We start from the raw sequence: 23,276 nt of genomic DNA, 5'->3' as shown, positions 1-23,276 counted from the left end.
TTTTTATTGTCCACACCGTCGCCGTCCTCGCCGCCGCTGTTGTCATCGCTACCGCCGCCGTGGTCCTTCTCGCCGCCGTCCTCCTTTTCGCACACTTACATTGTCCTCGCCGCCGCTGTTGTCATCGCTGCCGCCGTCCTCATCGCTACCGCCGCTGTGGTCCTTCTCGCCGCCGTCCTCCTTTTCGCACACTTACATTGTCCTCGCCGCCGCTGTTGTCATCGCTGCCGCCGTCCTCATCGCTACCGCCGCTGTCCTCCTCGCCGTCGTACTCCTTTTCGAATAAAAAAAGGGACATTTAGAATAGAATACCTAAAATACAAACATTGTCGCACATATTTTCATTGTCCTCACCGTCGCCGTCCTCGCCGCCGCTGTTGTCATCGCTGCCGCCGTCCTCATCGCTACCGCCACTGTCCTTCTCGCCGCCGTCCTCCTTTTCGAATAAAGAAAAGGACATTTAGAATAGAATACCTAAAATACATACATGGTCGCACACTTACATTGTCCTCGCCGCCGCTGTTGTCATCGCTGCCGCCGTCCTCATCGCTACCGCCGCTGTCCTCCTCGCCGTCGTACTCCTTTTCGAATAAATAAAGGGACATTTAGAATAGAATACCTAAAATACAAACATTGTCGCACATATTTTTATTGTCCTCACCGTCGCCGTCCTCGCCGCCGCTGATGTCATCGCTGCCGCCGTCCTCATCGCTACCGCCGCTGTCCTCCTCGCCGTCGTACTCCTTTTCGAATAAATAAAGGGACATTTAGAATAGAATACCTAAAATACAAACATTGTCGCACATATTTTTATTGTCCTCACCGTCGCCGTCCTCGCCGCCGCTGTTGTCATCGCTGCCGCCGTCCTCATCGCTACCGCCGCTGTCCTCCTCGCCGTCGTACTCCTTTTCGAATAAATAAAGGGACATTTAGAATAGAATACCTAAATTACATACATTGTCGCACATATTTTTATTGTCCTCACCGTCGCCGTCCTCGCCGCCGCTGTTGTCATCGCTACCGCCGCCGTGGTCCTTCTCGCCGCCGTCCTCCTTTTCGCACACTTACATTGTCCTCGCCGCCGCTGTTGTCATCGCTGCCGCCGTCCTCATCGCTACCGCCGCTGTCCTCCTCGCCGTCGTACTCCTTTTCGAATAAATAAAGGGACATTTAGAATAGAATACCTAAAATACAAACATTGTCGCACATATTTTCATTGTCCTCACCGTCGCCGTCCTCGCCGCCGCCGTTGTCATCGCTACCGCCGCCGTGGTCCTTCTCGCCGCCGTCCTCCTTTTCGAATAAAGAAAAGGACATTTAGAATAGAATACCTAAAATACATACATGGTCGCACACTTACATTGTCCTCGCCGTCGTTGTCATCGCTGCCGCCGTCCTCATCGCTACCGCCGCTGTCCTCCTCGCCGTCGTACTCCTTTTCGAATAAATAAAGGGACATTTAGAATAGAATACCTAAAATACAAACATTGTCGCACATATTTTTATTGTCCTCACCGTCGCCGTCCTCGCCGCCGCTGTTGTCATCGCTGCCGCCGTCCTCATCGCTACCGCCGCTGTCCTCCTCGCCGTCGTACTCCTTTTCGAATAAAAAAAGGGACATTTAGAATAGAATACCTAAAATACAAACATTGTCGCACATATTTTTATTGTCCTCACCGTCTCCGTCCTCGCCGCCGCTGATGTCATCGCTGCCGCCGTCCTCATCGCTACCGCCACTGTCCTTCTCGCCGCCGTCCTCCTTTTCGAATAAAGAAAAGGACATTTAGAATAGAATACCTAAAATACATACATGGTCGCACACTTACATTGTCCTCGCCGTCGTTGTCATCGCTGCCGCCGTCCTCATCGCTACCGCCGCTGTCCTTCTCGCCGCCGTCCTCCTTTTCGAATAAAAAAAAGGACATTTAGAATCGAATACCTAAAATACATACATGGTCGCACACTTACATTGTCCTCGCCGTCGTTGTCATCGCCGCCGCTGTCCTCCTCGCCGTCGTACTCCTTTTCGAACACTTACATTGTCCTCGCCGCCGCTGTTGTCATCGCTGCCGCCGTCCTCATCGCTACCGCCGCTGTCCTCCTCGCCGTCGTACTCCTTTTCGAATAAAAAAAGGGACATTTAGAATAGAATACCTAAAATACAAACATTGTCGCACATATTTTTATTGTCCTCACCGTCGCCGTCCTCGCCGCCGCTGTTGTCATCGCTGCCGCCGTCCTCATCGCTACCGCCGCTGTCCTCCTCGCCGTCGTACTCCTTTTCGAATAAAAAAAGGGACATTTAGAATAGAATACCTAAAATACAAACATTGTCGCACATATTTTTATTGTCCTCACCGTCGCCGTCCTCGCCGCCGCTGTTGTTATCGCTACCGCCGCCGTGGTCCTTCTCCTCGCCGCCATCGTCCTCTCGAATAAAAAAAAGGACATTTAGAATAGAATACCTAAAATACATACATTGTCGCACACTTACATTGTCCTCGCCGCCGTTGTTGTCAGCTGCCGCCGTCCTCATCGCTACCGCCGCCGTGGTCCTTCTCCTCGCCGCCGTCGTCCTCTCGAATAAATAAAGGGACATTTAGATTAGAATACCTAAAATACACAGCCGTCGTCCTCATCGCATTCAAAATCGCCCCCGTGACGTCGCTATGCATTCCAAAAAATGTTATATATATACAGTGGTATGAAAAAGTTTGGGCACCCCTGATAATTTTCAAGATTTTTCTTTATGTTTCATTGGTTGTTCGGAACAGCAATTTCAATTAAATATATCATATAGCAGACAAACACAGTGATATTTAAGAAGTGAAATGAAGTTCATAGGATTTACAGAAAGTGTGCAATAATTACTTAAACAAAAGTAGGCACTACTGCCTACTCAGGTCATTTGACAGTTGTTTTGAGGCTCCCGTGTTGCCAGTCTTCAGAGAAGATGTAAAGAGGAGAACAACTTGCAACTGGCCACCTTAAATACCCTTTCTAATGATTAGCTTCACCTGTTTATGTAGGTCTGTATTCAAATCAATAAAACAACAAGGGTGCCCAAATGTATGCACCTGCCTACTTTTGTTTAAGTAACCACGCATGTTGTTACACGGTTACCATGGCATAAACCCCTTCAGTATATCAGATAATTTGCAACCCCATTACTTAATTAAATGAAGTTGAAAGGGGTCCGATAGGTCCGAAGCTCGCCGAGACTCCCGCACAACTCGTTGTCTCGGTGAGCTTCAGAGACAAACCCTCGTTGTCCCGGGTCAGGTGTAAAAGCTAGTAATTATGTAGTAATTAAGTTAGGACACTTGCCTTTTAAGGGTGTGCACTTCGTTGTTGGCCCGAGAAAGTTAAATTATCACTTTGTTTCCCGTCGGAGGAAGTCCGAGGAGTGAAGTTCCCGCTCTCGAGTTGTTTCTACGAGACATTGTGAAAAATGCTTTTGTAGTCTTTAAAAAGGCGCCTTGAAAAGGGCTAAATGCCCTAAAAAAAGCTGGTGTTTGTCGGTTAACCACTCGATGTCTGAAAAATGGTGATGAATCTTTCAAACGTCTACTCTCAGTCAAGGACAAACGTCTCAAGAGACTATTCCAACTGCTAGGTTTGGAGTTCAGAACGCAATGAACAGAATGTTGACGACCTCAGAAATCTACTCTGATCTTTGGGTGTGACGCATTCCGTTGCCATGGAAAGAAATCTACATACGTGTATATACGTAGACATCTACGTATATACACGTATGCTTATACGTACCGGGGCGATTTAGTTATGGAGGGCAATGGACATCACACATATGCATATACAATGACAGTGCTGTCATTAGCATTATTTTTACTTTTGTGTTGATCTTTTCATTTACGTGAAACAGAAAGGAGTTTGGGAAAGTAAGAATGCAATTCAAAACACATTTAATCAGAGCATTTATTTAAATTCCCCCTGTGTCATGCAGCTGGTGACAGAAGAATTTACTGTAGCATGTCTGATATTAGGCATACAGTTTGTACAAAGACATCCAACACATTGGACAGCGGGCCTTCAGCGTTGCAGCTGAACTTCAGGGACCAGAACACCAGGCTGCCGATGACCACACGGTCCAGTCCAATCAACTCCAACCTCCATGTGGACCTGCAGTTAAAAGGGTTCAGGTTAAAGGGTCTGCTCATTCAAAAGTTTTAGTTCTTATGGTCAACATTTCTAATGGGCTGAGTCATTTTCAGTTAGTTATTTATATTTTAGAACCTTGTTGTAAATATTACTGGTTTTATAACTTCATTGGATTCTGGATGAATATGAACAGCTATGACATCAGAAATAGATGGATTACAAACCCATAGAGCCGATGAATTAATATATAGGGAACAGAGAGCTATGATGTATAATGATGTCTCTATAACAGTGATTCTCAACTGGTGGGTCGCGACCCACTAGTGGGAAAATAAAAATTAGAATAAAAAAAAAAAATCATCCTGTAATTTTATTTTGAAGAGACTTTTTTAATGCATTTTTTTTGCCGGCTCGTCCGTCCATGTTTTCAGCAGCGTGTGCCAGGTTGGGTCAAATCATTCTGATAAGGGGAAGACATTGGGTTTTTAGGATAATTAAACATCTTGAATATAAAATTCAGCTTATGAACTTGATTTTGAATAAATTTGAGATGTTGAGAATGTTCCTCAATTTGGGTCGCGGCTTGTCATTAAGGAGTGATGGTGGGTCCCAGAGCCAGACCAGTTGAGAACCACTGCTCTATAACACTTGTTTGATCACAACATTTTAGCAAGTGCCCATCAAAAATTTTTAATAATCCAATAATTGTTCATGTCTTTTCTTTTTGCAGACTAAACCCCCCCCATCAGTCAGGCTTCAAGGCGGGCCATTCCACAGAAACTGCTCTCCTCGCTGTCTCGGAGCAACTCCATGCTGCTAGAGCCGCCTCTCTCTTCATTGTAACTTCGCCGAAGTTAACAGTCAGTTGACGCCCACTCTGTTGACGCCCACTCTGACTGCTAGGAACCTCGGCGTGACACTTGACTCCCAACTCTCCCTGCCAACATCACAGCGACAATACGATCCTGTAGGTACACGCTCTACAACATCAGGAGGATGCGACCCCTTCTCACTCAGAAGGCGGCGCAGGTACTGATTCAGGCTCTTGTCATCTCCCGCCTTGACTACTGTAACTCTCTCCTGGCAGGTCTCCCTGCTACCGTCATTCGACCACTGCAGCTCATCCAGAATGCAGCAGCTCGACTGGTCTTCAACCTTCCGAAATACTCCCACACCACACCGCTTCTCCGTTCTCTTCATTGGTTACCAGTGGCTGCCCGCATTCACGAATGGATCGGGTCCAGTCTACATCCAGGACATGGTGAAACCCCACATCCCAACCCACACACTCCGCTTTGCATCTGCCAAGCTGCTTGTTCCTCCCTCACTGAGAGAAAAGCACTCGGCGAAATCGCGACTCTTTGCTGTCCTGGCTCCCAGATGTTGGAACGAGCTCTGACATCTTCTGCCGAAAACACACCTCTTTAGACTATACCTTGAGTAAAAAACACTAACAAACCGTAGCACTTAATTTTTACTTATGGATCTTTTCTATAACATGTTTTGAAACTGCTTATTTGATGAAAATTGTACTTACTTGTTACTTGTTCTTCTGAGTTTGTATCTCTATGTGAAAATGCACTTATTGTAAGTCGCTTTGGATAAAAGTGTCAGCTAAATTACATGTAATCCTCTCTGTTAGTTACATTATGCTTCTGATACGTGCACTTTGAAATGAACCTTCCCGACATTATTAAAAACTTAGTGTAATGTGAGATACGGTTCATGTTGACATTGTTCCATGTAGGGAAGTAAGGTCACAGTAAAAATAAAATGAATGAATTATTTTACACCTGTACTGGGTCCTGCTGTGCCTCGTGTTCATGGAGACTCCACAGTTGCGGGATGGACTGGTTTCCCTCAGTGCTCAGTGGGACTGGTTTCCCTCTGTACGTAGTTGCAGCAGGTCCATCCTGGATAACCTGAAGGTGTTTCTCTACGTGGGGAACAAAGCACCAGTGCAGCATAGAGATGAGTTTCAACGTCAGGTTGAGAGGGCCTTCTCCCTCAAGGTAAAGATGGTGTAGAAGAGATCAAGTACGTCGTTATAAACGTCTCCAGACCCTTTCTATCCTGATGGGGAGATAAATAATTTAGTCTGCTTACAATCTGTTAATCTCTTAAAAAAGATAAGATGACTAGCTGCCACTTACAATCTACTTTAGCAAAACTCTCCTTCAGACTTCACAATAGAAACAAAAGGTATAGAGTTAGCACTGTTGGTATCTCATCTGTTCAGAATCTTTGCACAAGTAAATAACCAAACAGATAATGACTACTGTCACTTATCTTGTATATGTGTGTGTGTCGTGCATTCAAATGCCAAACCATGATTTGGTATCCAGTTTTGGAATGTTGTTGCAGAATTTGAGTCCCAGTTTCATCCAAATCGTTGTCTCCTAATGGAGTTTATAGGTTGTGGACTCTGATCATCAAAAACAAAAAGACAAAAGTCAGAAGAGACAACAAAAGCAATGTGACCGGACTCACAGTACAAACAGCACACATTAATCACAAGTCGACATTGATCTGTCATAAACTGAAGTTTAAAATTGAGATTATTAAAAGACTGTGTGTTCCTGTGTTAGTCTGAAGGCAGCTATTTGCTGTAGAAATACATGAAATAATACTAGAGCTTTAACATTTGGCCATATCCATTTTACATGCAATTTATATTTTAAGTTAAACAATTCACTTGTTGAGTTTCTGAATTCAGCAGTATCATAAGGGTCAAACTAATGCAAATAGGCTTAATTAAAGGGACCACTATTAAAATCGGACCACATTCATCTTCATTTAATCAAGTAATGGGGTTGCAAATTATCTGATATACTGAATTTGAGTTTATTCCATGGCAACCGTCTAAAAAGTTCATAAAAGTTACCATCAGTAAATATTACGTACATTTGCAAAACGATATAAAGCTAATTTTAAAAGATAGTCAATAAAACCAGAAAAGCACACGACATTATTACCTTATTCCGTACTGCTGCTGCGCCATGTTGCCCCCAACGGAGAATAAAATATACGATGGACGTCCATCGGTCGCTCCTCTGGTTCCACATCCATGTCTTCATTGAGCTGAGACAAGTCCTCCTTCACTTTATCCAGCAGAAACTGAAGCGTGTCTTTCTTAACGTGCTTCTCTCAATCGTCTGTTAACGATCGCAATCGATTTGAAATGGTTTGAAAATACCATGAAGCCAAACAGCCTCTGCCGAGGAGCGAACTTCAAGAGAGAAAGAGTAGACCAGGAGCGATCACACTCTGACCAATCCTGCTTCAGACAGAGGTTAGGACCTCCCACCTCATTAGCATACAGACACACGCTTCAATAAATGTGCAAATGTAGGCGAACAGAAATGTAGAAATAAATATATGGTATGTAAATGTTTATGATCTGTTTTATTATCAACTTTTATTTACATTAATTGACTTATTTACATATTTATTTCAGCATTTATTTTTTGTATCTTCACATGTATTTATTTATTCCTGTATTTATTTATGCATTTATTTATTCATACTTAAGTCATTTTTTGTCCTCCATAGTTAAGCACCGTTTAATAGATGTCCATCTGCCAGAGAGAGAGAGAGAGAGCGAGAGAGAGAGAGAGAGAGAGAGCGAGAGCGAGAGAGAGAGAGAGAGAGAGAGAGAGAGAGAGCGAGAGCGAGAGAGAGAGAGGGTGCATGCGCGGTACTAGGATGCAGTTCTGTTCCGACTACCGCTCCCGTTGAACGAATCGTTCGAGGACGTACGTCTGCGTCTTCCTCCGCTCACTGTGCGTGACGTCAAAACCAGCATGGCGGTCAAGGTGACTTCGGCATCGCTCTCTCTTGGCGATTTTCATACCTCTTCTTTACATGGCTGCGTGTCTGCCGCTCGTTTTCGTGTGTGTGTTTGTGTGTGTGTGTGTGTGAGAGCGAGAGAGAGCATGACCGAGGCTAGACTTCCTGGTCCAGCCCGGGTTTAGCTGCGTCTGACGCGGCCGTAGCATCACCGGGCTAACCGGCAGCCGGCCTTGATGAAGCAATCCGCCACCTCCAACGTCAGCGAGATGTTTTGCTTTTGTTTTGCTACCGGATTTATATTATTTTTACAACAAAGTCACACGTTAGCCGGCGTGGCATCTCATCGCAGCAGCCGCCTTGCGTCAGTGAGCTGCCACCTCTGTTTTAGGGAAACCCGAAAAACATCGTAGAGGGTCGTGTCTCCTTCATACGGGCATTTGGTGCTTGCTAGCCCGGCTTAGTTACGTTGGGTTCAGGTCGGTTTCGGTAGCTGGCCTGACCCGCTCAACCAGACCCTTTAGCCGGCGGGAGGCGCTTGGCTGTAATTGTGTCTATTGTGTGTGTGTGTCTGTCTGTTATGAACAGTGTTTCGCTTTCACGTCGGTGGACTGTTTTCAAGGAGACCGTAACCCAAAACTGGTAGCTTAGCTTGTTTCGGTTCATGCTCTGCCCTCTGCGGTGCCTGGTTAGAAACAAATATTGACACATCAACGTTAATAAATACAATGTTTTAATTGTAGGTGCAATCTACCAAACGCGGGGACCCGAGTGAGCTGAAATCCATCTTCCAGAAGGTAAGGTTTGCACAGACTAGAGTCTTAACAAAGTCTGTCAAATGTTTCTTTGGGTTAACGTCAGATTGCTCCTGTATAGATATGTGTGCACAACACAGTACCAGTGTGGCCAAAAGTTTGGTCCACACTTTGTCATTGAATCTACTGGTACTGTATTCTCTGTGTACACAACAGCTCTCCCAGGGCCGCTCTCACTTGAGGAATGAGCTTGTAGGTTTGTCATGCGGTTTGAATTACAGCATTAGCCCCAGTTAAAAGTACAGCACAGACTCCTCTTGTTACATTAAAACATAACACAAATGTTTAGTGTTTTTGGGGTAATCAGCTAGACCAACATTGTTAGATTAAAGCGGTTTATACGTTCCCGCAGTTCATGGTTGTTGGGTCGACAGCAGTAGTTATGAGGGGAGCTTCGGGTCACTTTTGCAAAAAAATCACTTGCTTTTCTCCGTCTGAGTCTGCTACGATCACAGGGACATGTGAAGGCATTGTGTTGCAGCCTTTTCCAGACATAGGTTGATTTACTTCTTATGCTCGGTAGCTCAGTCAGTAGAGAGTCTTACTTCTAATCCGACTGCTTCTAGTGCAGCACACGCAATGGCTTGAATGTTCAAAGATCCCTGTGGCCCTTCAGAGCTCACCGCATTTATACAAACCCCTTTCTTACTAAGAGTTCTTTTGATTTTCCGAGGATCAGAAGGCAGAGTACTCAGCGTGACCATGAGATGTCATGCGAGTGACAGGTTAACCTTCACTTTGCACCACTCTGTGGCTAGCGTGCGACCTACTGTGTGCCAACAGTTTACGGTACCCTGATGGATCAAATGGCGTACAAGCGCAGGCTAAAAACATCCGTGCACGTGTACGTGTTCCTGCTCAGTGTGGCCTACTGAAATGTCACTCCACAACTTAACTTTCAATGACCTTGGTTATTCAGACGGAGCTTGAGTCCCAAGAAGACTAGTAAAAAGAGTAATGACAGAGCTCATGTTTTTTTTTTGCTTGTTCGCTAATCAGCTGTTTGGCTCACATTAAGTCATGCTATTGATATGGATCAACTCAAGGATAAGTAAAAGGTGCCTACTGCCTCTAAGATTATTGGACGAAGCTGTTGCTTTGTAGTTTGAATAAAACTAGCCATATTATTTTGTAGTTGTTTTACTGCATATATGTAACAATTAGTTATAGTAGGTATAGTTGTAAATTCAAAGTCAGGGTTCAGTATTGATGATGTTGTTGTTTTTTCAACCCCCTTGCCCCTCCCCAGTATGCCAGTGTCGCAGACAAGGATGGGGAGCGGTTTATGACCCCAGGAGACTTTGTCCAGAGGTATCTAGGACTACACACACAGATCCACCACAACCCCAAAACTGTACAGCTCATTGCTGCTGTGGCCGACACCACAAAGGACGGGTATGTACAAACACTGTGTGGCACACACACACACACACACACTACTTGCTACTTACAGATAATCTTTACTAATTTACAGTTTATTGAGCCATGTCTGGGAGCACTTGCCATTAGTTCCCTTTTAAAGATAAGATAAAACCCCAATGACCCCTACTTCCAACACATTCTACTGATTATGTGTCTTGTGTGTAGAGCTGCTCAGGAAACTTCACTCATGTGAATAACTCACACGAGGGAAGTTTCCTGAGCAGGACTGTAGAGAATTTGCTGTCTTGCCTTCTTAATTAATTAATTAAAAGTGTTTTACACTATATGTTTTCATATATTTTTAATAATCTCAAAGAATGTTTTTTTTAACTAGTAATTCTTCTTCTTTTTATTCCGTAATACTACACAATCTGAACTTTGCGTCATTCCAAAAATCTTTGATGTGTTTGTTTAACAGTACATAAACTACGCATTTTTATTTTCTTTCCCACCACATAAACAACCACAATGGCAGGCTGATCTCGTTCCAGGAGTTTCTAGCTTTTGAATCGGTGTTGTGTGCCCCCGACACCCTCTTCATAGTCGCCTTCCAGCTGTTTGACAAGACCGGAACCGGAAGCATCTCCTTTGGTATGGAACAATGTGTTTGCACGTCAGCTTTGAGTTCAATTAATTTCAAAGAATGAAAATATATATATACACACAGCAATGTACACTGGGAAGATCTTTTTTCAAGCAATTGTTTTTTTAAAAGGAATTCTCTGATTTTAAGTATGGTAGGACGTATTTCTGTGCTGCGTCATCAGCCTTTGAATAGTTTTCCTGCAGTGCACGGTGGAGGGAGAGTTTCTTGACATGGCATTTTTACCCAGATTACTCTTCAGTCTTTGCAGGGATGGATTAACATAATCTCCTTTATGCACTATTTATTCTTTCCTTCCTACCTGAACTTGCTTTCTCGTCTGTCTCACACACACAAATGTTTATGTTCTGGCATTGAGAGATTTGACCATTGTTTGTCAAAATCTGTCTGGAAGAGTGAATACCAATTCCTTTTTTGTGTGGTGCAGAGAACATCCGGGACATCTTCAGCCAGACCACAGTGCACCACCACATCCCCTTCAACTGGGAGTGTGAGTTCATCCGTCTGCACTTTGGGAACGACCGCACGAAGCGCCTGAGCTACCTTGAGTTCACCCAGTTCCTGCAGGTGTGCTGATTACACACACACACACGCACACTGATAAGACTTTACTGCGTTTTGTCTTCTTTTTTTCTTGATACTTTAATTTACGCACTGCCTTGTCGTGTGGTGTTTTTAGGAGCTGCAGCTGGAGCATGCGCGGCAGGCGTTCGCCCAGAAGGACAAAGGGAAGAATGGCGTCATCTCAGCCATGGACTTCAGTGACATCATGGCCACCATCAGACATCACGTGCTCACACCCTTTGTGGAGGAGAACCTTGTCTCTGTGAGTGTTTGTGTGTGCAGGGAGAGCTTTCTGAGAGTGATTTTAGTAAATGTTTCACTTTCCTTGTTGACTTGCTGTTTTCAGATGAACAAAGCTTTGATTGTTCTAAATTAGTTTTCGTTTTTACTGAGTTACAAACCGTTTCAAGACAAAAGGATGTCATGTTTTTCAATTGAAGCAACTTTTAAAAACAATACTGTAATTGTACTGTACTTTACAATGTTTAATCACTGGGTAGTGGTAATATAATCCACTCTGACCTTTTGGGTCATGAAGATGAACACACTCGACAGGAAATCATCATCTGCTTTGGATGTTGGGTAAATAGCCTTGAGGGATAATGCTGGTCATTTTCAACTTAACTCTGCATTTTTAATCTTGATAATGCTTGGATCGGGCTCTTCAGTGTCTGCCAATAGATTAGAAAAGGAGTAAATTGTCTCCTTAGCCCTCACAATGAAATCAAAAAAGAAAATAGCGTATTATGTTTGAAACTTGCTTTCTCTCCAGTTAAATATAGTAAGAACGAAAAGCCCTACTGTTTACAGTGAAACCAGTACCTGATGTGCCCTGCCCTTTCTTCCCCCAGGCTGCGGGGGGGAGTACCTCCCACTTGGTCAGCTTCTCCTACTTCAACGCCTTCAACTCCCTTCTGAACAACATGGAGCTGATTCGCAAGATCTACAGCACACTAGCGGGCACGCGGAAGGACACGCTGCTGACCAAAGGTGCACAGATTATTTTCTCTGTACTCACATTTGTGCGTGGGGGGGGGGGGGGGGTGGTGGTGTCTTAATGTGTCTCGATATCCTCGAGACAGAGTGCCCTGACAGAAAATGTTTTGGAAACCTTGCAATAGTGGGTCAGATATGTGTTTATATTCTGGTATCTCCCCCGCAGAGGAGTTTGTTCATGCTGCCAACAAGTTTGGTCAGATCACTCCCATGGAAATAGACATCTTGTACCAGTTGGCAGGCCTGCACTCCCCCTCAGGGTAACGCTCACTCTGATATTCGTTGAAATACTGCATTGACGGTTATTGTAAATATATTTGGTATCTCTATGATGACAATGATTTAAACCTGTGTATCAGGCGCCTGAATCTGTCTGACATTGAGAGGATTGCTCCGCTTGAGGAGGGATGTCTGCCTCACCACCTTGTGGAAACCCAAAAACAGGTAGGCCGACAGTCATTAACATAAAGTCCGATCAGTAGTTATCTGTAAAATAATTGAAATAAAATAAACACCTGAGCTTTGTTTAACAGTTAATCGTGTCACATTTTTTAATTTTCCCAACAAGAACAATTTATAGTTGATCAAAGTTGCCATAAAGTGTTTTATTATAATGCCCCTTTATGGGATTGTCCTTTATTTTCCATCAGGCACATGGGGAGACTACCAGGCCCGTGTGGCTCCAGGTTGCAGAGTCTGCGTACAGGTTCTCGCTGGGCTCCATCGCCGGAGGTGAGTTATCCGGATAGCCACGTCTGACATGTGTAATGTACGCGGGACATTATTAAGCCTGACTGGGTGCGTTCATCACAGCTACGGGAGCGACAGCAGTCTACCCCATCGACTTGGTGAAGACTCGCATGCAGAACCAGAGGTCCACCGGATCCTTCGTCGGAGAACTGATGTACAAGAACAGCTTTGACTGTGCCAAGAAGGTGCTTCGCTATGAGGGCTTCTTCGGCTTCTACAGAGGTAAGACAGAATGGTTATAATAGTGATCAACTCTTGTGTGCATACTTCCGTTGTTTCTCAAGCTTCCTCTTCCTTCTTTTTAGTAAAAGCCTGGTTGGCAGTTTACACAGTAATGCTAATGACTCCTGATGCTCTACAGGTCTGGTCCCCCAGCTTATAGGTGTAGCGCCTGAGAAAGCTATCAAACTCACAGTGAGTACCTCCCTTCACAAACACAACACACAATCCTCCTCCACTTCTAATTCCCATTTGCCTGCACCTTTAAACATTGGTAAAAATAATTTCATAATGAGCTCCTTACACATATTGACAATACACAAGGATATAAAACAAGCATGAAATTTGAAATACAATATGAAATTAAATCAATTACAACGGAATTGAATAAAAAACATCAGTGGAATTTAGGAAGGCGTGAAGAAAATGATGACTGACTGTTAGCATTACTCTGCATCGTCTTTGCTTGTTTGTGTCCCTCAGGTGAACGACTTAGTAAGGGACAAGTTCACCGACAAGGACAACGGCATTCCTTTTTTTGCTGAGGTTATGGCCGGCGCTTGTGTAAGTACCATATCCCCAAATTGTTTGCTTTTGTATTTGGCTCCATCGGTTTGTGTATGCATGCTTGAGCACCAAAGGAGACTTATTTGAGGGCTGATCAGGATTAAATCTTTTTCTTTTAAAACATTTCACCCTCAGCCACGTACGTTTTGAGATGCAGGGGCAGTAACCCATTTTTTATCTTAATATAATGCGTGAACAAGATCTTCTTCTCCCCGTTCACGCAGGCTGGAGGCTCTCAGGTGATCTTCACCAACCCTCTGGAGATCGTGAAGATCCGCCTGCAGGTGGCCGGCGAGATCACCACCGGGCCTCGAGTCAGTGCGGTCAACGTTGTCCGTGAACTGGGCTTCTTTGGCCTCTACAAGGTAATTCGTCTTTGCCTCCCTCTCTCATAGTCTGCTCAAGCACAGTCTCATGCGTCTGTGTCCCCTGTGTGTCTCTTCAGGGTGCTAAAGCATGTTTCCTGAGGGACATCCCCTTCTCTGCCATCTATTTCCCCGCGTACGCCCACCTCAAGACCCAGTTTGCCGACGAGCAAGGCAGGCTGGGACCTCTGCAGCTCCTCACTGCCGGAGCGATTGCAGGTATCCCCCAGATGAAGGCATAGATGCAATCAGTCCGCGCTGCCTTTTTTAATTAAACACCATTAAGCGATGCTAATAATCTGTTATTTCTAACTGACCTTCTATCTGACTTCTTTTCATCTCCGTAACTCTATTTCCCAGGTATCCCCGCGGCCTCCCTGGTGACGCCTGCCGACGTCATCAAGACACGACTGCAAGTCGCAGCGAGGGCAGGGCAGACCACTTATACGGGAGTCCTTGATTGTTTCAGGAAGATAATGAGAGAGGAGGGGTTCAGGGCTTTGTGGAAGGGAGCTGGAGGTGCGTGTTCGTACCTGCCTTGACACAGCGTAGGTTTGTCTCTGCCATTAAACCTGCGCTGACTCGCATGTCTCGTCTTTTCTCTCCAGCTCGTATGTGCCGGTCTTCTCCTCAGTTCGGTGTGACTCTGGTAACTTATGAGCTCTTGCAGCGGTGGTTCTACGTTGATTTTGGAGGACAGTAAGTGGAATTCTTTGTTAAAAGCAGAGTGAACAGTTAAGTGACTTATGCAGCCTTTTTTCAAAAAGTAAAGTATTTTATAGGTAAGTAGACCTGTAGGGAAGTTGTCACAATGCAGCATTTGCTTGCAGGATTAATGCAAGCACAGTAATACAGAACATTTGGTTTTAGGAGTATAACATATTAGTCTTTATGAATCTCAATTGCTTCCTTTCATTTCTGTAGGAGCTGTCATTTTGGCTGTCTCACTCTGCTTGTTGGTTTATCTGAAATATTTTGTTAGTATGTTTTCTGTTTTGTTATTGGATGACTCCTATTGCACTCCACGGCTCTTGGGTGATTGGATTGTTTCCATCAGTACAAGTCAAGTGCCATTATGTTCGTACGGTAATTTCCCTCTTTCTCTCTCGCTCTCTCTCTGCAGTCGTCCGGCAGGATCAGAACCCACACCCAAGTCTCGTATCTCAGAGCTTCCCCCCATTAACGCCGACCACGTCGGAGGCTACCGCCTGGCCGCAGCGACCTTTGCCGGCGTGGAGAACAAATTTGGCCTCCACCTTCCCAAATTTAAGTCATCCGGGGTGGTTTCCCTACACCACCCAGAGCCAGTCGCCGCCGAGCCGGCTCAGGCCCCATAGAGGTCTGAACCCTCGATATCACTTTGCCATCCTTCCTGTACTCCAGGAGCCACACACTTTGATAGATACACACACAAAAACATGCGGTCAAAACGCACTCCATAAGCCATTGATTTAGAAACAAAGAAAAAGAGGTGAGGTTGTGCTCCGCCGGTCCCCCATCCAGAGGTGGAGAACTGGCTGCAGCTGTGGAGGTAACCGAGCAGTCAGCGCCGGGACCACAGCGCCGGCTGTGGTGTATCTTCTGTGGCTGTACGCTCCTGGCGTTGCAATGTTTTGTGTTTTTTCTCCCCAGCATTTGAGTGAAATGAGCCTCGGGGCACTCCTCTCTCTGATTTGATTTTCATTCTGTTTTCCGTCTGATACTCGGTGCGAGCAGGACTTCTTATTGGACAGCGGGCGTAGAAAGTATTAAGATTGCTTCACTCTCGATTGGACGTCTCACAGGAGGCTAAAGTACTGTACATATTGTATAACTGCTGAGACAGCTCATTGACACGAGGGAAGATGTTATGAGACCAAGGTCGGTAACGTTCAGCCAGCATCATTATAGTGTAACTGATGTGATGGAAATGTGGGGGAGATTCACTCTTACCGATGTACAGATCTTTTCAATGACGTTATCTTGACGAAACAAGAATCATGAGATGGAAATTAGATATTAATAAATTAAATGTATCTCAATTCAGTCACTGTATTTTATTGAAATAAATCATCCATATGGTTTTAATTTTACCAATTGAGTTTGATTTTTATTCCAATGGAAAAGTGCAACTATCAACTGATTCAGGCAAGGTAACAGGAAAAAATACAGTACAATTTGTCGATACAGAATACTGATCTCGTTCAACTAATTTCAAACATTAAAGAAAGCATTTCAGGCAGACATTTCTACAGGTCTGCTGAGGTTGGACTGCTTCATCCTGGAGGGAATTAACGATTGGATGGAAAAGGAAAAGAATGAAACTCAATTCATGTGTGGTAAAGGGCATTAGAGTTTGCACCTCCTCATAACAAGGACAGGTCACTCAGTTCTACTCGTTATACAGGTACAGAGTACAACAACCTTTGGTACAGAAACCATTTTTAAATGATACTAGTATCAATAAATTCAAGGCAAGTATAGTAACAGACGTTGCCTGGTTAAAAAGCTTGTAGTGCTAATCTTAGTAATGTACTAAAGCTTTTAGTACAAAGCAGCCTCTTTTTCAAACGATACATAAAATATTTAAATAAGTGCAACCACTAGAATAAATATTAAAACATTGTAGTGGTTGAAATGTAAGTGACACAATTCCACGCAGGCCACAGTTTGCTTGTGTAAGCACATTAGCTGTAGTCTGTTGTAATTCAAGTGCTGCTGCGGATAGAGATATGTCAGCGTGTCTTCCTTTGACCTCTGCTGAATGACTTAGCCGTGTGCTCAAGCGTGTCCGGAAAATATTAAAACATGTAAAAACACTCAAATGGTAATAAAAAGGTGCAAGTACAAAGGTTTGCATATTTAAAAAAGGACTGAGTTGGTTGAGGCCTCAGGAGATGAGGAGCAGTTTCTGGAGCCCTGAGGATGTTCTCAAAGCTAGAAGTCACATCTATACTAAAAATCCCTTCCCTGTGTTCCTCTGCCAGTTTAACGTTCAAACACTTAACTGTGGCCTCTGTACTGCTACAAATTACATTCGTTGCACCAACCACTTTACTTTGTACAACTCCTACTTTTAAAAACCCGTCATCGACTTTCTTTCCTATCCGTTCTAGCTCTGCAAATCTCCTCAGGCTGACTCATGTAGTAGTAAGTGGAAAAAGCTGGAAGCCGGAGCGAGGGGGGGGTCTGCTCCTCTGGCAGTATCGGGTAGTGTGCTATAGGTGGCGTAGTGTCCTGGAGAAGAAATGTATGAGCGGTCGTCCGTGACCTTTAGACGTTGGCCAGCTCCTCGGCTTCGTCTCGGCTCTCGTTGATCTCTGTCAGCGTCCTGACGAAGCGCGTCCACTCGTCGGCCTTGGGAACGCATATTTGCTGCAGAGAGACACACACACACACACACAGCATGTAGTCAGCCATGTGAAGCTAAAGACGAGGTGCAGCTAACAGGACGACCGAACGACAGCTCACCTCTCCTACGTCGTAGACCTGCACCTGCCCGTCCGAGTCCCCGGTGGCGATCTCTTTACCGGAGTGAGCCCACCTAACGCGGTTCACTGCTGGCGCGCCCTCCACACACACGCTGGCAGTGGGAACCTAAAAAGCACAAACACACACATTAGCTTACAGATTCATGTGTAGTCTGCAGTGTTGCTGTGGATCAAGGAATAATATTCGGAGCTTGAAGATGAAAATGTTATGATTTAACATAAAAATGTAATACGCTTCATCAAGTCAGGTGAGAACAAAAAACTTGCGTACCTCTGTATCATTGTTAAGGTTCCACAGGTCCAGGCGTCCGGCCAGGTCCACACAGGCAAACAGAGCAGGGTGTGTCGGGGACCACATGGCGTCGTAGACGTAGTCGCAGCTGTCTTCAAACGAGTACAACGGACGGGTGCTCTGTACGGAAGGAAGGAATCTGGTTAACGTGAAGTATTGGGACTAGGGGGGAACTTTGCTGTGAATAGGGGGATAGGTTACTGTGAATATCTCACCTTAGTGCTCCACAGCTTGACAGTCCAGTCAAAAGAGGAGGAGATGAAGAGATGAGAGAAGTCGACGGGTCCTCCGGCGCTGTGACAGCTCAGCCCGGTCACCGGACCGTGATGGCCCTCAAACACCTCGGTGATCCCCGCTTTGCTGTAACACACAGCAAAATGCTCCTGAGGGGGTTCTGCTAATTACCTTCTTCCCTCCAAAGGCTGTTCCACAACTGGTTGGGGGTTGACAAGTTGCTTCCACATTGTAAATGATCTGGTGCGAATGAGCACGGAGGTCAAAGATCACACACCTCCCGTGGCGACAGGCTGTGTAGACCGAGCCGTCCTCGCTCCCCACCACAAAATTGTTGACGTCGCCCAGGGGGAAGGCCATGGAGGTGACGGCCACCGCTTTGCTCTGTTTGAATACCAGCTCCAGGCTGTCCTGCAGGGGGGGGGTGCACAGGGTCAGGCTCTACCGTGAGCCGTGCATGTCCGACATAGTTGTGTTCACCGCAGGTTTAATGTACCTGTGGCTGGGAGAGCATGTCGAGGCTCCAGGAGCACATCTTGCCATCGGTGGAAATGCTGATCAGGTTGTTTGCGTTTTGGGTTCCTACCACGTTCACACAGTAAACCGGGTGCTGAACAGAGCAGAGCACACGAGTGAAATGACATACACGTACCGGGTAAAAGACGTAAAGGTGCGCGCGCTGCGGTGCGTTACTGTGTGTGCCGCCGCAGACAGGGGTGTTCTCTGAACAGGGGTGCGCTTGTTGCTCCTGTTGTCCCACAAGACAATCTGTCCGGAGTATGTCCCGCCCACGACCAGGTTGGGGTGGAACTTTGCGAACCCGGCTGACATCACCTCTGACTAGAGGAAGAACCAAAAGCATACAAAATGGATGTATTTCTTCTACCTACACCATGCTCTGCAAAGACCAGGCTTCTAAGGCGCCCTTAAAGATTTCCTTACCTGGCATTGGAAGATGTACTCTGGTGTGCTCTTCTTGTACTTCAGGTTCCACACTAGTGCCACTCCGTCGGGCTCATGGGGAGCGTCCTCGTTGTTGTTATACGAGGCCACCAGCAGCTCGGGATACTGAGAGGAACATAGCACGAATGCACTTAGTATTCACAGAGGATTTTCTGAATGATCCTCCGCCAGGTGTGCTGTTTGGGACATGTGATGGATTAATAACTAATAGAACCCACCTGAGGTGACCAGTCCAGGCAGGTGACCACTCGGTTTTTAGTCCAGCGCTCATCTGCAAATTGTCTGTTGAGCACCAGCTTTGCGCCGGCTTGCAGATCACTGCGACGGTCAGACAAAAAGGTGTATATATCGAGCCTGCTTTTCCATCACTCATCTTCAACTCCACTTTTCACAGCTTCTCTCGTGCGACTCACCCTTCCTTGTCTTCCAGGTCTCTGCCGCTGTAGTCGAAGCAGACGTCCACATGCTCGGCGAGGGCTCGCTCCACGATTCTGCTGCCTCGTTCGAAGAAGGACAGGAACTCCTCGGAGTGCAGGACCTGCAGCTTCTCTTCCTCTGTGAGCTCTTTTGGGGTGTCTGTACACATGCATCATCATTTAATAAAGATATAAGATGGAATAGTAGAAAGGTTCATGGTTCTTGTTGGACGGATGGAGATTATCTCTAAATCTATTGTAGTTTATAAAGTATATCAGAGGCCTAATGGTTGGACATTTTTTTCCCACTAATCAGCATTATTAGGCAAAGTGGATTTACTCGGTATCAGTTATTAACAGTTCATCAACAAGCATCTCAAAGTTTACATCTTTACAAATGTTTGTCCTCACCCTCATCTGGCTGTTCACCGTGTTCGCCTTTATCCTCCTGGGTGTCCTCTGCAACTGGACGGATTATCTCCTCATCCTCTTCCTCATCTGAAAAACGACCAAATTTGATTGATTTTTTTAAAACAAATTTGGATCTAACCAAGGGAGAAGGTCGGGGAAACACTCTTTTGTTCACCTGCTTTTGGATCGGTGTGTGTCTGTGCCTCGGTGGGTGTCTGTGTTTCTTTGGAATAGGACACCATTTCCTTTGGGGCAAAATCCACCTGGGTCACTTTGGACATTCCCAGCCTCACGGCTCCACGTCTGCACATACACAGACACACACATACATCATGGTGGAAATAAGGACACGCATACAAAGGTGCGCAATTCAGAGCAGAACAGAATGAGCACTCTACATATAGAGACATGAATAATTATGTACAGACATAATGCTAACACATTTAGACAGATCTAAGATGAAACCACACAAACTGAATAAAGTTGGAAGACAAGCTAAAGGAGAGAGGAGGAGCAGTACCCCATCAGCTCAGAGTCGGAGTGCAGCTGCAGAGTAGAGGGGTCAGGATCCCAATGCAATGTCCTACAGCCAAACCACCAGGTGGTGTTAGTTAGAGAGAGACGGGACAGACACAAAGAAAAAGGAAAGGATGAAAACAAACGCAAAACGAAAGCCAATTCAGAAATGTGAAGGACAGCAAACGGAGAAGTAGAAGGACAGAGAGAGAAAGAGAAACAAAGTACGTGTTAATTGAGAAGCGTCAGCTTGCCGGTGAAAAGGCAAAGTGGAGAGGAGGTCAGAAATCATCAAGTATATTCTCCATGTTGATCCACACTTAGCATGCAACTACAAACCGAAATCACACGACAAGGACCTCTGTCTTTCACACACACACAAACACACACACACACACACACAAACCTTGGTCCTGCGTTTCCATCCCCGGAATCTTGGCTTCCTGCATCGCTGCCCACTGATTTGTTGGAGGGAGACATGGGGGCGGGGACTAGGTAGTGAAACAGACATGTATCTTCTGTTACTACCCTCAGGGGCTGAGCTGTGAGTGTGTGGGTGTTTGTGTGTGTGTAAGTTGATGAATGAATGAGAGTGAGGAAGAGAGTGAGTGGGTGAGTGAGGGAGTGAGTGAGTGAGGGAGTAAGTGAGTGAGTGAGTGAGGTATGGGAGAAGTGTGACGAAAAAGGAGAAAAAAAAGGGACGGACAAGGGGGAGACAAGAGAAAAATAAATGGCAGGCAGGTTTTAGGCATCGTGCAAAAACACATAAAACGTTCAGGTGTTGTGTGAGCAGGGGGATGGGGGGGGGGGGGGGGGGGGGGGGTAGTGGCAGTGACAGAGACCAAGCCAGACCAGAAAGTTAGAGAGGACTGATACAAACACTGCAATTCCGTCATGGCAGATAAGTGGGGGTGACAGTTATAAGCAAAAGCATGCAGCATCGGGTGCTCACCATGGTGGATGTCGGGGGTGATGCCGACACTCTGCAGCAGCGCCTCCGCCTCCCTCCTCTTCCTCTCCAGGTCGGAGTCCTCGTGACCACCCGAGGATCCCCCAGCGGCATCAGCTCCTCGCTTCGAGTCTCCCTAAAGAGTACAGAACCAGCTAGAGACAAAGCAGCGGCCGATACACAAGATATATACAAGTGTGGAACTTATTGTTTCCTTACATCCTTCTTCTTCTTCTCTTCCTCTTTTCTCTTCTTCTCCTCTCGAATCTGGGCAATCCGCTGCTTCTTCCGCTCCAGTTCAGCCTTCAGCTCGCTCTTGTCAGACATTCTGCAGAAGGAAGTGAAGTCTCTTCAAGAAATACTTCAACTCTGACTTTTGTTGTTTTCTCTTTGAATCCTAATGAGTTACCGAATCACATCAGGACAACATCAGATATCCCCTTGAGCAACACACACAATCAGTACTGTGAGTGCTGACCTTGGATGAAGGGGATAAGAAATATAATTTTGGGGACATTATTATGAACTTGTTATACTAATTGCATGACCACCCTTTGTTGTCCAGTTAGTCCATGTGAGCATTGAGGTGCATCTTCCAACCCACACAAATGCCTTTATCCACCCTAAAAAGAGAGGCAAGATAATTCAAAACTACACAGCACATATATTCAAGAGTAGAAATGATCAGTTGATAACCCAGTTGATCAATTAATTGATATATATATCTATTGGTGGATTCAACGTTAAACATTAGCACCAGCAATTCAACCACACATATGAGTGCAGCAAAATGCGGGTTTTGATGTTTGGGTGAGTGACCTCTTCGCCCTGGGCCTGTCACACTGGTAACATGTGAACACCAGCCAGCTGTGGATGACAATGTTCTCTTTCTCTGTGCTCTCCAGATGAAATGGAATGACTGAGAGGGGTATTATTCCAAAAAATATGCGCAATAAATCTATTAGCTTAGGTAATTATAAGACCACCTACTTGTTATTACAAGTAAATAATATGTATTAATTACATGTTAAAATTCAGAGCTAACGGCGTGTTAGTGATGCTGTGGCTACAGCCAAAATAACAATACAAATAGCAAAAACCTCATCATTCATCATCTGGTCCCGAAGCAACAACCGAGATGCTCCAAACGCCCTCACAAATCCGCAGATTCTATTTTAAACTCGTTATAGTGTTTATGTCGTAGTTTTGTTTCATCATTCCAACTCGCTTGCTTTAAGGTCAATGCTTTGTGTTACGGTGGTTTTCTTCCGGAGTCGAGGATTTGTCAAACATTGTTATAATCTAATTAACCACTACCCTGTCAGTACAGACCACCTCGGCTAGCTGTGCTAGCATGCTAATCTCCATGGCAGCCGGCAGGCCTAAGCTACCGTAGCGTTACCGTCACAATGAGCGACCGACGGCAGCATCGCGAACCAACGCCCGAGTTCCTCCTCTTTGCCGTCCCGTTTTCCCTGACACGTATACAAACTAACACAGTTATGAAGACATGGTGAAATACCTGATGTCAGATATTATATTTACGGAGACGGATGACAATAGAATCCTGTTTTGCGTTAAGCCAGAAGAGAAGTGATGGCGGTGCCTGATGATGCTGGAAGAGAGACGGTCAGCTAATTATCTCCGCTGCGGTCTTCTTCTTCGGTGGTTCGGTGTACGGGTTTTACAGTAGAGTTGCACCGCCATCTAGCGGCGGAGGTTACATTTCACTGAATTATTTCCTTAAGCCAGAACATCCGCTGTTTGTTTTTTTCAGCACTGGTGAAAGTAGTAATCATATTCTTTATGTAACTA

The 23,276-nt window shown here is 45.3% G+C and overlaps 2 protein-coding genes and 1 long non-coding RNA gene across 7 annotated transcripts; 1 reads left to right on the top strand and 2 right to left on the bottom strand.

The window, feature by feature from the left end:
* Positions 1-3,970: 3,970 nt before the first annotated feature.
* LOC119209241 (uncharacterized) lies at positions 3,971-7,343 on the bottom strand. The gene is made up of 4 exons (XR_005119532.2): positions 7,095-7,343; positions 6,448-6,544; positions 5,913-6,055; positions 3,971-4,140 (listed from the first exon to the last, which is right to left on the bottom strand). It is a non-coding gene; the product is annotated as an uncharacterized LOC119209241 (long non-coding RNA).
* Positions 7,344-7,779: 436 nt separating this feature from the next.
* Positions 7,780-19,739, top strand: LOC119209238 (electrogenic aspartate/glutamate antiporter SLC25A12, mitochondrial-like). 2 transcript variants are annotated; one of them, XM_062557599.1, is made up of 19 exons: positions 7,780-7,934; positions 8,652-8,705; positions 9,973-10,118; positions 10,621-10,736; positions 11,177-11,316; positions 11,429-11,575; positions 12,165-12,303; positions 12,476-12,569; positions 12,669-12,753; positions 12,960-13,041; positions 13,123-13,281; positions 13,421-13,473; positions 13,762-13,842; positions 14,070-14,210; positions 14,291-14,429; positions 14,571-14,729; positions 14,819-14,909; positions 15,334-15,549; positions 19,600-19,739. In XM_062557599.1, the coding sequence occupies exons 1-18, from the start codon at positions 7,923-7,925 to the stop codon at positions 15,545-15,547; spliced, it is 2,052 nt and encodes a 683-aa protein (XP_062413583.1). In that variant the 5' UTR covers positions 7,780-7,922; the 3' UTR covers positions 15,548-15,549; positions 19,600-19,739. The 2 variants fall into 2 exon arrangements, with proteins under 2 accessions (XP_062413583.1, XP_037314300.1); XM_037458403.2 differs by lacking the exon at positions 19,600-19,739 and having other exon boundaries at positions 15,334-16,282.
* LOC119209239 (dynein, cytoplasmic 1, intermediate chain 2a-like) lies at positions 16,232-23,120 on the bottom strand. Of its 4 annotated transcripts, none has more exons than XM_037458404.2 (17): positions 22,984-23,120; positions 21,681-21,789; positions 21,465-21,597; positions 20,919-21,054; positions 20,517-20,579; positions 20,172-20,299; positions 19,997-20,083; positions 19,583-19,745; positions 19,388-19,487; positions 19,149-19,274; positions 18,900-19,046; positions 18,703-18,816; positions 18,484-18,617; positions 18,188-18,332; positions 17,952-18,092; positions 17,661-17,786; positions 16,232-17,564 (listed from the first exon to the last, which is right to left on the bottom strand). In XM_037458404.2, exons 2-17 carry the CDS (start codon positions 21,786-21,788, stop codon positions 17,463-17,465), a joined length of 1,953 nt encoding a protein of 650 aa, XP_037314301.2. In that variant the 5' UTR covers position 21,789; positions 22,984-23,120; the 3' UTR covers positions 16,232-17,462. The 4 variants fall into 4 exon arrangements, with proteins under 4 accessions (XP_037314301.2, XP_037314302.2, XP_037314303.2 ...); XM_037458405.2 differs by having other exon boundaries at positions 20,919-21,003; XM_037458406.2 differs by lacking the exon at positions 20,517-20,579.
* Positions 23,121-23,276: the final 156 nt, after the last annotated feature.

Source organism: Pungitius pungitius, chromosome 15, assembly GCF_949316345.1.
Source record: "Pungitius pungitius chromosome 15, fPunPun2.1, whole genome shotgun sequence".
NCBI lineage: Eukaryota > Metazoa > Chordata > Actinopteri > Perciformes > Gasterosteidae > Pungitius > Pungitius pungitius.
This window is presented reverse-complemented; position numbering and strand designations above follow the sequence as displayed.

What these genes read in the sequence shown, in the direction of transcription:
- LOC119209238 (XM_062557599.1), top strand. An exon ending in TGAAATCCATCTTCCAGAAG is followed by an intron (nt 8,706 to 9,972) that starts GTAAGGTTTGCA and finishes GCCCCTCCCCAG; the next exon opens with TATGCCAGTGTCGCAGACAA. An exon ending in AGTTCACCCAGTTCCTGCAG is followed by an intron (nt 11,317 to 11,428) that starts GTGTGCTGATTA and finishes TGGTGTTTTTAG; the next exon opens with GAGCTGCAGCTGGAGCATGC.
- LOC119209239 (XM_037458404.2), bottom strand. Translation starts at nt 21,788, where the DNA reads ATGTCTGACAAGAGCGAGCTGAAGGCTGAACTGGAGCGGAAGAAGCAG. An exon ending in GCCTGGACTGGTCACCTCAG is followed by an intron (nt 19,275 to 19,387) that starts GTGGGTTCTATT and finishes TGTTCCTCTCAG; the next exon opens with TATCCCGAGCTGCTGGTGGC. An exon ending in ACATGCTCTCCCAGCCACAG is followed by an intron (nt 18,618 to 18,702) that starts GTACATTAAACC and finishes CCCCCCCTGCAG; the next exon opens with GACAGCCTGGAGCTGGTATT.